The 14,980-nt window shown below is 45.3% G+C and overlaps 1 protein-coding gene across 4 annotated transcripts; it reads right to left on the bottom strand.

Annotated features, from left to right (window-relative positions):
* Positions 1–403: 403 nt before the first annotated feature.
* On the bottom strand, positions 404–13,521 carry p2rx1 (purinergic receptor P2X, ligand-gated ion channel, 1). Of its 4 annotated transcripts, none has more exons than XM_068599740.1 (14): positions 13,204–13,521; positions 7,423–7,567; positions 6,138–6,209; positions 5,827–5,896; positions 4,534–4,621; positions 4,282–4,362; positions 3,469–3,610; positions 3,205–3,350; positions 1,880–1,970; positions 1,711–1,776; positions 1,528–1,623; positions 1,094–1,204; positions 938–982; positions 404–853 (listed from the first exon to the last, which is right to left on the bottom strand). In XM_068599740.1, the coding sequence occupies exons 1-14, from the start codon at positions 13,338–13,340 to the stop codon at positions 848–850; spliced, it is 1,296 nt and encodes a 431-aa protein (XP_068455841.1). In that variant the 5' UTR covers positions 13,341–13,521; the 3' UTR covers positions 404–847. The 4 variants fall into 4 exon arrangements, with proteins under 4 accessions (XP_068455841.1, XP_068455843.1, XP_068455842.1 ...); XM_068599742.1 differs by having other exon boundaries at positions 1,094–1,183; XM_068599741.1 differs by having other exon boundaries at positions 5,839–5,896.
* Between the last annotated feature and the right edge of the window lie 1,459 nt (positions 13,522–14,980).

The following is a 14,980-nucleotide window of genomic DNA, read 5'->3' as shown; positions in this document are numbered from 1 at the left end:
GTCACAGCACGGGGAGCGAGTGACAAGAACGACGTCTCATGATTTCAGATCATAACTCCATCTAAAGGAGTGTGGGGGAGGGAGTTTGTACGTGTGTTTTGTGTGTGTGTGAATGTGTGTTAAAGGTGCCTGTCGCATCGTGTCGTCTCGTGCATTTCTCTGAATGTCCTCGCGTCGCTCGTCTACAAACAGAAGCATGGCACGTCCCTCTGGAATGCAGTTACCATGTAAATATGTACCGATATCTATAAAGAAGCTATTTTTTGCATGCTTTTTGTACAACAAGACCTAATCAAAGACAATAAAAACAAAGAACATCTGAATTATCTTGACATGCTTCCTGTATTCCTGTTTGACCGCACACACACACACACACACACACACACACAGTAGTGTTGCTCTGCTTTTTTATTATTTTATTGATCACAAGGTGCACGCGGGGATGAGTCACTCCAACAGTGACGTCATCTTGTTTTGACCAAAGATGGTGACGGAGGTTGTGGATAAATCCTGTAAACACAGACGCACCAAAGTGTTCTTTAAACCCGCACAGATGAGGGAGGAGCTACAGGTTGCACCCAAAGTGTGAAACGAAAGCTAACAGAGCTACTCCCCAAGGAAAAGAAACTAGACACAAAAAAACAGGTACATATGAACAAATGAGCTCAACGCTGAAGCTCTGCACACAACAGTGAGGGTCACGATCACTCGGGGTGTTGGCGAGGATGCTGAAGATGCTGAAGGAAGAAGAGGACGCAGAGAAATGTCTTTGAGACGGCGTCCAGTCCCATCCAGAGTGCAGTGTGTGTGTCCCGTGTCGGTACCACCTGGACCGTCTTCTCCCAGGTCACTTCTGCAGGATGAACGCATCATTAGCCGTCGCGGAAAGACATCTTTCATTTTAAATGCATTATTGCAGTAAATGGATGAATCTTACTTTAGATAGGTCTGTTTCTGTGCTACATGCCTCCGAGTCTCGATCCTGTGGGATGAACGCAACGGGATAAAAGACGCATTTAGGAAGAGAGGATTCTCCTCAGCATCACAGCACAAAATACATGGAGAATCTACACTACTGTCTCCGTGCACTCACGTCGGGCCCGCCTGTGCCTTGGACTTGTCTTGCATTTGCTTCGAGGGTGTAATAGGTGCTTGTTTCTAAACCGAGAGACTCTCGGTCATGCTGCAAATACAAAGAAATGTTCTGCCTGTTTCAGTTAAAGAGGGGGAACTGTGCTCAGGGATGGGAGAAAATTTCATCTGCCATCAGATAGTGCTGTGCAGCAGGCGTGGATGATGCTAAGCTACTGGTGGATGGTGTAAACACAGCGTCGATGTGAAGGAGACGGAGTCGAGGTCTGACAAATGTAACATTCCTTCACGAGGATTGCAATTCATCTAAAAGATGTTGAGATAAAGAATTGCACTGTTGAACGTCTGGAGCGTTAAAGGCCTCTCTGCTGCCATCTTGTGTTCAAACTGATATGCGCAATCACAACAGAGTTTTGTGTGCGCCATAGACCTTACCTGTTCGTGTGTGTCTGTCTGTTTAAACTTCATGTTCTTGTAAAATTCTCTTTTTGGGAGCACATAGAGCAGCACCAGGTCACAGACCACGGTCGCCTGTAACATCAGAGGGGTTTGCAGTTCACACGCAAAGTACTCCACAGATTAATACACAAACTATGTGGAGTCTGGCCGGCAGCGTACCACTCCAAAGATGCCCACCCCGGAGCCTATCGCCGTCAGCGTTGGGATGATGTCAAACTTTCTGGCCTGCGTGAAGGACGGAGATCACATGATTCAACAAACCCTCTCTGAGGATTTCTCAAGGTCAGAAATTCTTGTGACTGAAACATTTTCCCTGCGTGTCACTCACCAGGGAATTCACGATGATGTCCAGCCGGATGCCAAACACTTTGAGGAGGGTTCTCGTATCAGTCCCGTTCTCCAAATAATGCTTTGCGTACCTACACACAGCCACCGGGACGAGTATGTTACATGGAACGTATGCGCCGAGGTCTTTGGTACATAATTGCTTTTGCCACATTTTCCCTCTCTCCTCTTTATGAGAATATGTTGTTTATGAGCCTTAAACCACTGCAAAACACAAGGGCCTTCAATCTGTTGATTAAAACCTTTTAATAATGAGATTTGAATTGTACTTGTTCAAGCTTGTCTCATGAAAGGCGGAGGCTATCAAATAGCTATCACGTAGCTTGATGTAGTACATTCAGAGTTAAACCTTTTTACACTAAACTTCCGTTAGCTTTTTATAAAATTGCGCTAGTTTTCTGCAGAGATTCAAAATCCAAAGAAAGAATCCCAAAAAGCTTTTTTTTTTTAAAGCAGCTTTGTGTCAAACAAATGTTTGTTACTGACAAGTTGTATTCAGTTTTAAAGGCATGAACGCTATAAGTAAAAATATGCTTATTTATGGACATATTTTGTGTCGTAGTTGGAATAAACAGTGAAATCTCTTCAGCTTGTGTTAAACACAATCCTTATTTTAGACATCGAACCAAAAATACATATTTTTTCTAAACAAATGTGCTGGTTGTTTGAGTGCTTCAGGCGCGTTCCTGTTGTCTTTGTCTCTTCCTGTGTCGGTCTCAATGGATATAGTCTATAGTCTATAGTTTATAGTCTCATACATCTTTGTCCACTTTCCCTGCAACTCTCTGATTGTTTGTGACTTAAGAGCATCAGACCTCCGGTGAAAAGATTGTTCAACATTTTGGGAAATACACTCGTCCGCTTTCTGGTCTCAACACTTCAAAGAAGAGCTTGATGCCGCTCTCGCGTCTGTCCGATCAGGATGAAGCGAACGTTAGCTTAGCTTAGCACAAAGACTGGAAAGCGGCGCAACCAGCTAGCTCAGCTACGGTGTCCAACGGGAACAAAGTCCGCTTACAAAGCACACACTGATTTACACGTTTTTATATTGTTTGTTTCATTTTAATTTGTAGGAAAAGTGAAGTGTAAAGCTTTGTAGTTTTACGGGGCGTCATGTACGCCTCATAAAACCAGACCGGCTGTTCCCCCCGCTTTCATGTCTGGATGCTAATCTGAGCTCAGCTAACCAGTCGCTGGCATCTTCTTTTCTCTTTAACTATCAGTGAAAAAGCAAATACGTGTATTTCCCGACATATTCACATGATATAATAAGTACGTAACATGATGGTCTGTTCCAGCTCCACACACCTGAAGTTGTAGCCCACTGAAGCTCTGGCTTTGTCCGTCTCCGTGGGGTTTCCGTACAGACCGTGGAAGTTGTACTGTGGTTTGCAGTGTTTCACGTTCACGTCCAGGTTACATGTCCAGTCCACCACGATGCCGATGGCTCCTCCCTGTTGAAATACAAGCGCATCACACACACACACACACAACACATCCATTAAAACGCCAAGAGACAAGAAGAGATCAGCCGCGACGAGCTGAACGGTCAGTGAAGATCAGCTGACTCACCACTCGGGCTATCGTTTCGAAGTTGAAGCCGGACAGCGTGACGATGTCTCCCAGTCTGAAGATGGGACACAGCGGGGCGTCCTGCGGGTGGTGGAGGCATTTGCTGATGTAGTCGCCATCGATGCCCTCCACCAGGTTGCTCCTGGAAGCACAAGTTGGTCAGGAGACGGATTGTGTGTCAGAACACATAAGAACCTCTAAGTGCACTTGGTCGTTCCCTAAAAACATACTTATTTACACGAGCGTGACCTGCTTTATCTTTTTTTTTTTAAATCTTTTTTCGTTGAAATGTTCGGCCCTGTAATTGTCAATCTGGATTTAAAACTCTTATTTATTTTCCTGACCCCTTGTTTGTAAAAAGTGCAATACAAATAAACATTATTATAATATATTTTTTGCATTATACGTTGTTTTTTTTTAAGTGAAACTGTCAATTAAAGGCATAAAAACAATGAAGTCATGTATTTTCTTTAAGCATTTAAAGACAAAGTACAACATTGTGCTTGTTTTTACCAACCACGAGAGGTTGAAACTCGGGCATGGCAGAACTTTTTACTTAAAGGTTTGCTGCAGTTTAGCGTCACACTTTAACAAAACATAAAAATTAAAAAAACCTTCAAATTAGCGGAGTAGAAGCTGAGATATCCTGACTTTCAGTTCCTAGAATGAGTCAAAACACAAAATCCTACAGTTCCCATAATGCAATGCAGATCAAGGTTAGAGCTGCGACAACATAGGCAACATTTCTATTTGTGCAGCGTCTGCTGAGCTGAATTAAATTCAATAGGAATGTAAAGTAAGAAAAGTAATCACCTGGAGACGCCGAATATGGGGAAGGTGACAGAATTTTTGATGAACAGCGTGTAGTTCTCTGCAGACATCAACAAAGGAGGACTAGATGGGAGCGAAGAGATGAGAGAAGAGGATCAGATCCAGCACGTTGGGGTGCAGAAATCCTCACAAATGAATATTTCTCGTGCACAGACAGCTGTGTGATCCACGGCACGGGAATCGTCACAAAAAGTCTGAAACCTGCAGGTTGAGTGATTCAGCGGGGCAACGTACTCTGGTATGTTGTGATCGTTCTCGACGGGGCACCAGGCCAACACCTCGCAGGTCTTAGTGGCGTTCACGCACACTCCCGTCATTTCCCCTTGTGAACAGAGAGACACTCCAGAGTTCATCACGATCACCAGACACAAAACTTCAAACGGCATCATTTCTTTCGGAGCCGCGGCGGAAAAAGCAGGACTAGAGGGCCCTGCCGCTAACTTGCATCCTGCTATCTTGAATTGGCATCAACAGCAGGCGGGAAAAAAGCAAGCGCTGAAGTAGCTCTTTCCTTTATCTCGCCCCCCCAATCCTGACATAGAATCGCTCTCCATGTGATTAGCTTTGTCGCTATCGGTCGCTCTCATCGAGCGCTGTTCGAGTTCACGGGAAGTTCCTGCTCGCTCTTCTTCAGAGGAGCCCGACGGCCTGTTGGTCTACGGGGGCCTCAACCCCATCCCCTCTTACCCCCCCAACACGTGTTTACTTGTGCCGCCTTTAAGCGACGCTGATACCTCCGGGTGAATTTGATTGGTCTGGAACAGACAGATCTAAAAGCTCTGGCTAACATCGGTCTTATTGAAGTGGATGTGAGGCACAAAGGGCTTGAAAAAGGCTGCGGAGGTAACCCCGGGACAGATGGAGGACAGGGAAAAGGGACGTAATCGCTCTTTGAATTCACCCTGCTTATGTTTGGCTCTATTAAAGAAGCTCGTCACTGTTTAGCGTCTCTGTGTGCTTATGATTCCTGCCTGCTCCTTTGCACAGGAGTTATTGTAACATCTGCGGTTGTATATACAGCACATGCAAGTGTCTGCTTGCTTAAGGCAGGGCTTTAGTCCAACGCTCACCCACTGTGTGTGTGCGTGTGTGTGTGTGTGTTTGGTTGTTAAAACTGAAGTTGTTGATCTTAATCCTTCTTTCTTTTTTTTTGTTCTCGGCGCTGGACGAGAGCAGCGCACGAGCTCCATCTAAATGTTTGCCGTCGCTGACTCAGACGCCCCGTGTTTCAGTTTTCTACTGTGTGAGCTCTCGGGGAGCCACAGCTTTCTCTGCACACACACACACACACACACACACACACACACACAGTGCTCCATAACCCCTCACGATGGTCTACCTCCACCCCTCGGTGCGTCTTGTCCTGTCACGTGGGATCTAAGAAGTGCATATTTTGAGAAGAGCTGACAACAGAAGCAGACCACAGAGGGGCCACAGAGGGGCCACAGAGCTGCGAAGGCGCGAGAGGCCGCAGACGGTTCAGTGAGGACGGCTGGTGTCACACACTGTCGGGCCGTCAGGATTTACCATGTCCCGTACGTTTGAAACTCCCTCCTTCGCAGTCAGAGTTGGAGCTGCAGCTGTGCTTGCCTCGGAGCTGTCGAGGAGAAAACAAGAGATCGGGGTCAGCGGGTGGACCGACACCGAGACAACAACGTTCTGTGATGTCTGTGAGGTCTGACAGCTGTTTATGTCCTCTCGAGGCCATTTAGTCGGGGGGAAAAAATACGCTAGACAATTGCCCAATTACAGAAACAGTCTTGGAATGAGACGATTCTTGTTTAGTTTGACTATTTATGGGTTTCAGCCGGAGGGACGAGGGAAAGGTTTCCACCTACCTCCGGACACTTCCCCATCTTCTGACCCTCAGTGATGATGTAGTTTGTCATTATGACAAAGGACGAGTCTCCCTGAGGATTGTAAAAACAGATATGTTAATTTTTTGTAATCTCTTTTATTTATGCCATAAAAGGACAAAGGATGCTGTAGTTGCTCGGCAACATGCTCATTAAGTTTATTGTAGACAGACTGTCAAACATTAACAGTCGTGTCCCACAGGTGACCCTGCTGGGATCTCAATCGTTTACGTCCCAAAACGTCTCATGTTGTTTGATCTCGCGGTGCGTTAGCGTTATCAATCTTGTCGTATAACTCTCGGCCAGAAAGTGAACACAATGTGCAAACACTTTACATCCTATATCGAGAGTTTAATCTGCTAAAAAACATTTTCTTGGCCATCAACAAAGAACTCTAACCTGCTAGTTAGTGAATTTGCGCTGTACGGCTGTGCAGTACCGCCATGCATTAGCTACAAGCTAGCTAGCAACGGGTGTACTAACCGGCAGTGGGTGTTCGGGACAGCGCGCATGTCATTGATGCAGTTTGGCTGAATCCTCTACCACAATATACTATTTTAATCTATTGACCAGTGAGTTGATCCTCATATTCAGAACATAAAGTACGACTATGATTGAAGTTTGACTCGACTTAGCGATCAAAGTGAACGACATTATTCCTAAAGAGACTTTTTCTTCTGGGTTTAACACACAGGACCGTGAGCCAAACCCAACTGAATTCATAAAGGCCCCACGCCCAGATGTCAAAGCAAACAACACAATCTTCCCTGTGTCTCTTTCTTTCTTTCCCAGCGACAGCAGGACACAGCGACGTTGGAGGTAAACAGAGAGATACATGACGGGAGTCTCTCTTTGTTGGATTGTTTGTGCAGTTTACAAGATGCACGCAACACCTTTTGGAAAGTAAGGATCCAGGCCATCCAGGCCTAATTTACTGTGTGTGTCTGTTTGTGCGTGCTTCGTCCTCGTGTTGTCACTGTTTGTCTCTGGCCTAAAAAAAACGAGCCAACACGGATGTTTTTAAAAACATGACTACACCTCGAATTTGTCCCGATCCGACCGCCAGCTTTTTCCTTCAAAGCGCTTCGGCGTTGCTTGCCTGACTCAGCCTGATGTGTATGCACTCTGACAGTCAGATTCCCGGACCGTGGGTGTTGACACCACGACCATCTGACCATGACCCAGATGGGCTTTAATCCCAGTGACTCGCACCAGGTGCGAAACTCTGGACCAATCGGGAGCCGTGCGGCCCTGGCCGGTCACCAACCTGCGGCGGGAAGACGTAGTCGGCCACGTCCCAGACCCTCTCGGTCCCGTTTATGCTGGTGTAGCCCACTCCTTTCATTTTGGTGAAGACGGAGCTCACCGCTTTGTCTGTGGACTGGTAGCCTTTCTCGTAGATGAACACCCACCTGTGGGAGACACGGAGAGCGTGGTATCAGCTTCGCCCCAGACCGCCACGCAAAACCCCCGCAGGCAAGGTCATGTGCAGCGCTGATGTGGACGTCCTGCGGCGTCCCTCACGGAGGACCCATGTGCAAAGAGATTGTCGCTGTGCAATGTCACGCTGCTCGATGAATCTTAAGAGCGCAGACATTTACTCATTTACATGTTTCAAAGTGATAACTTTTCGGTTTCAAAATACGCTCCATCGCAGGGTTGAAGCAAACCGTTCACTCTGAGTTCATTACCAATGATCCAGTATGAATCAGGGTTTCCTCGACATGTACATTTGATATGTTTTTAATAACCTTCAGGAGTTGCTCTTGAGAAATTGGTCATGCTTATTGCACTGAAACAGGGAATTAAGTAGCGCTTTTGTACTGTTTAGCAGTGCTGACGGTTGCCTATGAGCAATAATGAAACTTTACACAGCGTGTAATTCTGAGGAATCTGAATGCCGTACTGAAATGGCAGCTTCAATGTCTATCAGTGCGAACAGAGTCAATATATATCCTCTTCCAGCAGAACTGATTGTGATGAAGATAACCAATTTTCTATAATTAAAGGTGCAGTCAGCGATGCTAATCCCAGACACACTATTCATCAAACTCAGAGAACAATCTCCTGCTGTTCGTGTTCAGCTCCGGTTTTGAAAATGGGAAACAAACAATCCAGCCACACAACACTATTCCAGCCAATCAGCAACAAGGAGGCGTTCAGGCGCGTGTGTGTCACGTTGCGAGTTCCTGCAAAAACCTCGGGATGCGTTCGATGCCAATGTTTCTGAACACGAACGCTTCGTTAATACAACATCAAATTTTTGCGGTGAACGCTGTCGGTTGAGGCAACAAAACTTATCTAACTCATAATATGAGGCATTTTGTAGTCAGTGTCAATTAGTCACGTGACTCACATGAGTTGGAAGTCACATGACTTGTTTGTTACTTAAGGAAAAACTCCCTTATTCTACCAGTTACTATACTACTTAACTTTAAACAATAGTCGCTTTATAAACAACATCACTTGCTCTGAGCAAATGTAACGTACGATGATGATTCTTCCTGGTGACTGGGCTGGTAAATATAAGAGGGGGATTACAATACATTACATTTAGCTGACGCTTTTATCCAAAGAGACTTATATGTGTATTCAACCATGAAAACAAACTCAGAACAACATGAATCAGGAAAGTACAATTTCTTCAATGAAGTCAAACTACAAAGTGCTGTCAGTAAGACACATCTAAGTGCTACTAAAGTGCTGCTACTTTGCCACCTTCTTTATTCAAGGTCTAGCTGAAAAAAGATGTTTTTAGTTTGCGACAGAAGATGTAGACACTTCCTGATGTCCTGATGTCAAATATCAGGGGATGAGTCCAAATATCAATCTCTTTTTCTTCAGAATCACTGACATCCCCTTTATGTACAAGTACTCAAGTATTCACATTTAATGTTACTTTATATTACCAGCTTTGTACTTTCTAGCTTATGAAATACACTGTGTTGCTAAAGAGCGGTTCCCAATGTTTTGTGCTTGTTTCCAGTCTGGGCTCATTTCAGACGTTTCTGAGTTGTTAGCAGTTCAACCAAAGAGCCGTTTCCTGTCTGCACTTTTCACATGGTTTCATTTAAATGACCGCCTGAAGGCCTGAATTGGAAACAGTATTCAAAGTCTCACAAAAATAACAAAGATTAGAGAAAACACCAGATAATATAGTATGTAGCAATTCTTCCCTCTCTTGTTAATTATAAATAAATCGGTACATAAAGTAGATGCACTTCTAGCAGCTACAACAGCATCATGTTTACACATTGATGCATCCGTACTAACAATGTGATAATAATAATATATCAGTTACACAGGATATGTTCATAGGACATGTACCGTAAAAGTCGGATTACAAGCCGCTAATACCTTCAATGGGTGTCCTTGCTAGCTCCCCCACTGTAGCCAGCTAGCGCTGCTGCTAGTTCTCCTCTAGCTGCCCGATAGCTCCATGCTAGCTTCCTGTCAACCACCGTTGGTAGCGGGACCAGCCGCAGTAGCAGCGACAGCAGGGGGGGTGCTAGCAGCAGCGCTAGCTGGCTACAGTGGAGAGCTAGCAGCAGCGCTAGCTGGATACAGTGGGGAGCTAGCAGCAGCGCTATGTTGCTACAGGGGGGCGCTAGCAGCAGCGCTAGCTGGCTACAGGGAGTAACTAGCAGCAGCGCTGGCTGGCTACAGTGGGGAGCTAGCAGCAGCGCTAGCTGGCTACAATGGGCAGCTAGCAGCAGCACTAGCTGGCTACAGCGGGGAGCTAGCAGCAGCGCTAGCTGGCTACAGTGGGGAGCTAGCAGCAGCGCTAGGTTGCTACAGGGGACGCTAGCAGCAGCGCTAGCTGGCTACAGGGAGTAACTAGCAGCAGCGCTGGCTGGCTACAGTGGGGAGCTAGCAGCAGCGCTAGCTGGCTACAGTGGGGAGCTAGCAGCAGCGCTAGGTTGCTATAGGGGGGCGCTAGCAGCAGCGCTAGCTGGCTACAGGGAGTAACTAGCAGCAGCGCTGGCTGGCTACAGTGGGGAGCTAGCAGCAGCGCTAGCTGGCTACAATGGGCAGCTAGCAGCAGCACTAGCTGGCTACAGGAGCAAGCGAGGAGGTCCACCAAAGGTAGGAGCTGCTTGTAACACGACTGTTACGTACTTTTTCTTTTATGCCTTAACGTATACATTTTGTTGATGGGATTTATAGTGCAGGACGTTCACTTGTAATAGAGTATTTCAACATTATTTTATTTGTGTTGCACCCGTGGTGCTAACGTACGGATACGGTGTTCCAGGTTTGTTCTAGTCACACTCGGCCGCAGTACTTTTTGATTTCTGCAGAGTGAAGCTCCTCCTTCTGTGGCTCTATCTGTGTCTGCCCAGGAGATACGGGAACAGCTGGTGTGCACCGGCAAGATACTGTACACACACACGCGCAAGAGCGCAATACACACATGTAGAGCTATTTCATATATTGTGTGAAAAGCAATTACCCTCCAGCAGAAAGCTGCAGGGCAGCGTGTACCGCGGTTCATTTGTCCGTGCACAGTGGAAGCGCCTCCCAGCAACAGATGAGCAGAAACACCCTTGAAGCTGCAGACTGAAACATGAGGCAGCGTTTGCACAATGAGCTGAACGCCGCAACTTCTATCAGTGAGGAAGATCAAATCGTGGAAGTTTGAGCTTACATTCAAGATGCAGGGGAGGGAGGAAAAAAAATAGAGCGCATTAATGGAATAAAGGAACCCATGAGCGTGAAATAATGGAGGAATCTCCCAAAACAGCAGTCTAAGTGAGATCTGTATCTGCTCCGACAGAAGCAGAGCAGAGAGGAGGAAGAGGAGGAGGAAGAAGCGGCTCCTTGATGTGCAGAGGGCTTTTCTTCCCACCATACTGTGGCTCTGAGATTAGTGTTGAATGAGCAAAAAAATAAATAAAACATATATCACACTTCTGCTCATCACGACGGAATGCAAACAATAGATGGGCATTTTGGTCGACTTAAAAGTGACGAGACGAGAATTAATTATGGTTTTCCGAGGCTGCTGTTCTCGCTCCCAGATTTCCTTCAAATTGATTTTTCCAATATTTATAAAAAAAACGTTCATGTGGGATTAATTTTTGGTGTGTGAGATTTACTCAAATATGAGGCCAAGCATGCACAGTGTGCATGCACGAGGAGGAAGTCCTCAGTTAGTGGAAGCACAAAAATGTAAAATAAGTGAACCAATAACTACAATAAAGTCATATATTTTTTAAATACATAGATATGTACTTTATTAATCCCCAAGGGGAACATTTGTTAAATAGATGTCATGTAGATGTCTTGTAGATGTCATGTCGATGTCTTGTAGATGTCATGTAAATGTCATGTTGATGTCATGAAGATGTCATGTAGCTGTCTTGTAGATATTATTTAGATGTCTTGTTGATGTAATGTAGATGTCATGTAGATGTCTTGTAGATGTTTTGTAGATGTCTTGTAGATGTCATGTAGATGTCATGTAGATGTCTTGTAGATGTTTTGTAGATGTCTTGTAGATGTCATGTAGATGTCATGCAGATGTCTTGTAGATGTAATGTAGATGTAATGTAGATGTCTTGTAGATGTCATGTAGATGTCATGCAGATGTCTTGTAGATGTCATGTAGATGTCTTGTAGATGTCATGCAGATGTCATGTAGATGTCATGTAGATGTAATGTAGATGTAATGTAGATGTCTTGTAGATGTCTTGTAGATGTCATGTAGATGTCATGCAGATGTCATGTAGATGTCATGTAGATCTTATGTAGGTTCAAATGAGATCTAACATGACTGGCCAGTGGTCCACCGGCTCACTGCCAGTGCCTTGAGCGATACAGGCCGACTTCTGCTCCGCCCCGAGGAGGAGAAGCCTCATAACCACATCTCCTCTCATGCACATCATCAGCAGACAAGTGACAGGTGGGATGAAGGCAGAAGAGGAATCAGTGCTCTGCGTATCCTTAACAGCAAAAAGAGACAAAACCTCTGAACGTCAGCGTGGCTGTTCCCTTTTCCTTTTCCTTTTTTTTTTTTAATACCCGCGCTCAGAGCAAACTAAAAGCCTGTTTCACAGTTCCCAGTTTAAGACTTTTCAAGGTTTGAAATGAAAGAAAAACGAGCATCCGCATTTGTTGTGGCCTGACTCTGAAGATTGTCGAAATCCAAAACGCAGCGACCAAAATCCACGGGCCCTAAAGACAGTGCGGACGTCTTATTCATTAAATATGAATAACTCGGAGGAAGATATTTTTAAACGTGTCCGTCTCCATCACGTGTTCGGTCAGCAGCGGAAGGTAACGTGTGTCCGGGGCCTCGGCGCTTGGCAGCGAACGGAGCGGCGGTTGATTGTTATGAGTGTTAGCATCTGCCTCGGCCTGTTCGTCATCACCACGCCGCTCCTCAGGTTCTGCTGCTCGGAGACACGAGCGCACGAGTGCACGAGTGCAGACACGCACGAGTCAGATCAGTGAGTAATTTCTAACACACCAAAACAGAAATGCAGCCCAAAACAAAATATGTAGAACATAACTGACTGACCCTGTCACAGAACAAGTATTTGACATGTCGAAGCACGAGCGAGGAGACGAGCGTGCGTGAGATAAGATTTGTGTTTCAATCTGAGGAGCATGTTTATAACAAGATATCTTCTCCCTTCTGCCAACACTCAACCTGTCACTGCTTCACGTCTGTTTGCAGTTCCTGTTTGCTGAGTCAACAGGATACCTGGCAAGTCACAGCGAGTGTCTCTGACCATCGCTGTGTGTGGCACCTACAAGGGAGAAGTCTTCCCTTCATGAAAGATGTTTTTCTAACAATTTCAACAGCATCGGATGCTTTTTCTCTCTCTCCCTTCATCATGTAAGCAGCATCAAAACATCCGAGTTAAATCCCTTCAAAACAACCAGTCAGCAAAAAAAAAAAACAAGTTGTTTGGAATTTGAAAGGTCACTGAAAGCTAAATTTGCATGACACGCCGTCATTCCACACAAGTCGTGACATGACAATGCAAAACAAAGTCTCCCCTTCCAGGAACGACGGTGGAGCGTCGCGTCGGGTTCTTACCCGATGATGTAGGCCAGGACCCCCAGCTGGATCAGGCGGCACACCACTCCCACCCTCCTGTTCCTCACCAGCACCTGGCGCGGGGTCTCGTACTCGAAGAAGAAGTCGGAGAGGGCGTTGGTGATGTGGCTCTTCATCTTCTCTCAGCGGCTGGCCCCACGGAGAGGAGGGTCTCTCTCTCTCTCTCTCTCTCTCTCTCTCTCTCTCTCTCTCTCTCTCTCTCTCTCCCTCTCTCTTCACCACGCTTCTCCTCCAGCTTTAGTTCCTCACTGGTGGTGAATGTCCTCTCTGCCTCCTCTCATAAGTAACGTCTGACGCGCTTCACGAGAAGTCCTCAAGTGTACAACTTCCTCCCTCCCTCAACCCCTCCCTCTCTCTCCCTCCCTCTCCCTCTCTCTCTCCCTCTCCCTCTCTCTCTCTCTCCCTCTCTCTCTCTGCACAGGGTCACTCTGTGTCAATCACATCACTGCTGCTTCCTCCTGACTCTTTCTTCAATGCACCCTGTTTTTGTTTCATGCAGCGCCACAAATTAGTAAAAAAAAAAGAAGCTTTGGAATTCACTCTTGATTCAAATAACTCAACAGCTGCCACACACACACACACACACACACACACACACTGGACCTCCTCCTCTCCCTGCACAATCAAACCTTATCATTTCCACCGACACTCTCCTCCTGCAGAGACACAAACACACGGCGTGTGTGTGTGTGTGTGTGTGTGTGTGTGTGTGTGTTCCACGCTTCAGCTTATTTGCCGGCTCTCGTGTCACCGTTTTCAGACATTAAGCCCTCTTATGTTTTATCATCATTTTGTGTGGGACCCACTTTGTGTTCCTCAGCCTCTCAAACGTTCCTCTGAAACACCGCGAGGTGCGTTTCTATTTTAACCTTCGTCATTACAGGAGAGGAAAAGCACATTGATAATAATATGATGCCATTTCGATGTGCATGAATTGGAATATCAAAGAGAAGGATTCCTGTCTGCAAAATGTGTTCTTCACTTTCTAATCTCCAGAGATTAGCAAATGGAACAGATTTTTTGGTGGATCGTGTTTGAAAAACAAACCTTAATCCGGTTAATGGTCGTGCAAATCGTTATGTTTTAGGAATCTCTACGATATGGCCACGCTTTGGATCCGGTGGGATTGCAAGGATTTCACAGGATTGGAAGGATTCTGCAAAAACAGCAGAGCAGCATGGCAATAATATAATAATAACCTGCAGATTTAATAAATAATTATGAATTTTTATCCAGATACATTATTATTTATAAACCCCAAAAATTAGTAGAAAATTAACTAAGATAATGCAACATTGGATTTAATTTAGGACACCCAGTTTTTAAAAAATAGGGAAAATATTTGTTTTATTTTGATCTATTCCATCTTAATCTCAGGGTTGCCATGGAGTTCTTCTTCAAGCTGTACAGAGAGCTTTTATTTCATATACACACAAATCAAATGATGACGTTGTTTATAGATGAAAAAGTAACAACATGACTAAACTATTAAACAGGAAATAAATGAATGCGAGATCATTATATTGATATAAATCACTGAATAAAACCTAATCAATTAAATATAGAATGAATGAAATGATGCAGTTTGACAACTTCTCTCGTTCTCGTCATTTATTTTCTCAATCACAGGTAAAGTAACAAGCGCTGCGGTTGCAAAAGCAGCTGCCCCACTAACAGAAGCAGAGCCTTTCATACACAGGTTATCGTCACAGGTTCGTCTCACATCGTCCTCACATCTGATTGGTTCCATCCCGTC

The sequence above is a fragment of the Clinocottus analis genome, unplaced genomic scaffold (genome assembly GCF_023055335.1).
Source record: "Clinocottus analis isolate CAN_PGR_092001 unplaced genomic scaffold, fCliAna1.0.p SCAF_5, whole genome shotgun sequence".
In the NCBI taxonomy this organism is placed as follows: Eukaryota; Metazoa; Chordata; class Actinopteri; order Perciformes; family Cottidae; genus Clinocottus; species Clinocottus analis.
The sequence above is the reverse complement of the archived record's forward strand: the minus strand, read 5'-3'. Positions and strand labels throughout refer to the sequence as shown.

Bases quoted from the DNA above. Each gene is read 5' to 3' on its own strand.
- p2rx1 (XM_068599740.1), bottom strand. From the start codon at position 13,340: ATGAAGAGCCACATCACCAACGCCCTCTCCGACTTCTTCTTCGAGTAC. The intron at 1,971-3,204 runs GTGTGTGGAGCT...GGCTGTGTGTAG, and splicing joins TCAGTGGGCTACAACTTCAG to GTACGCAAAGCATTATTTGG. The intron at 1,777-1,879 runs GTGAGTGACACG...TCCTTCACGCAG, and splicing joins ACATCATCGTGAATTCCCTG to GCCAGAAAGTTTGACATCAT.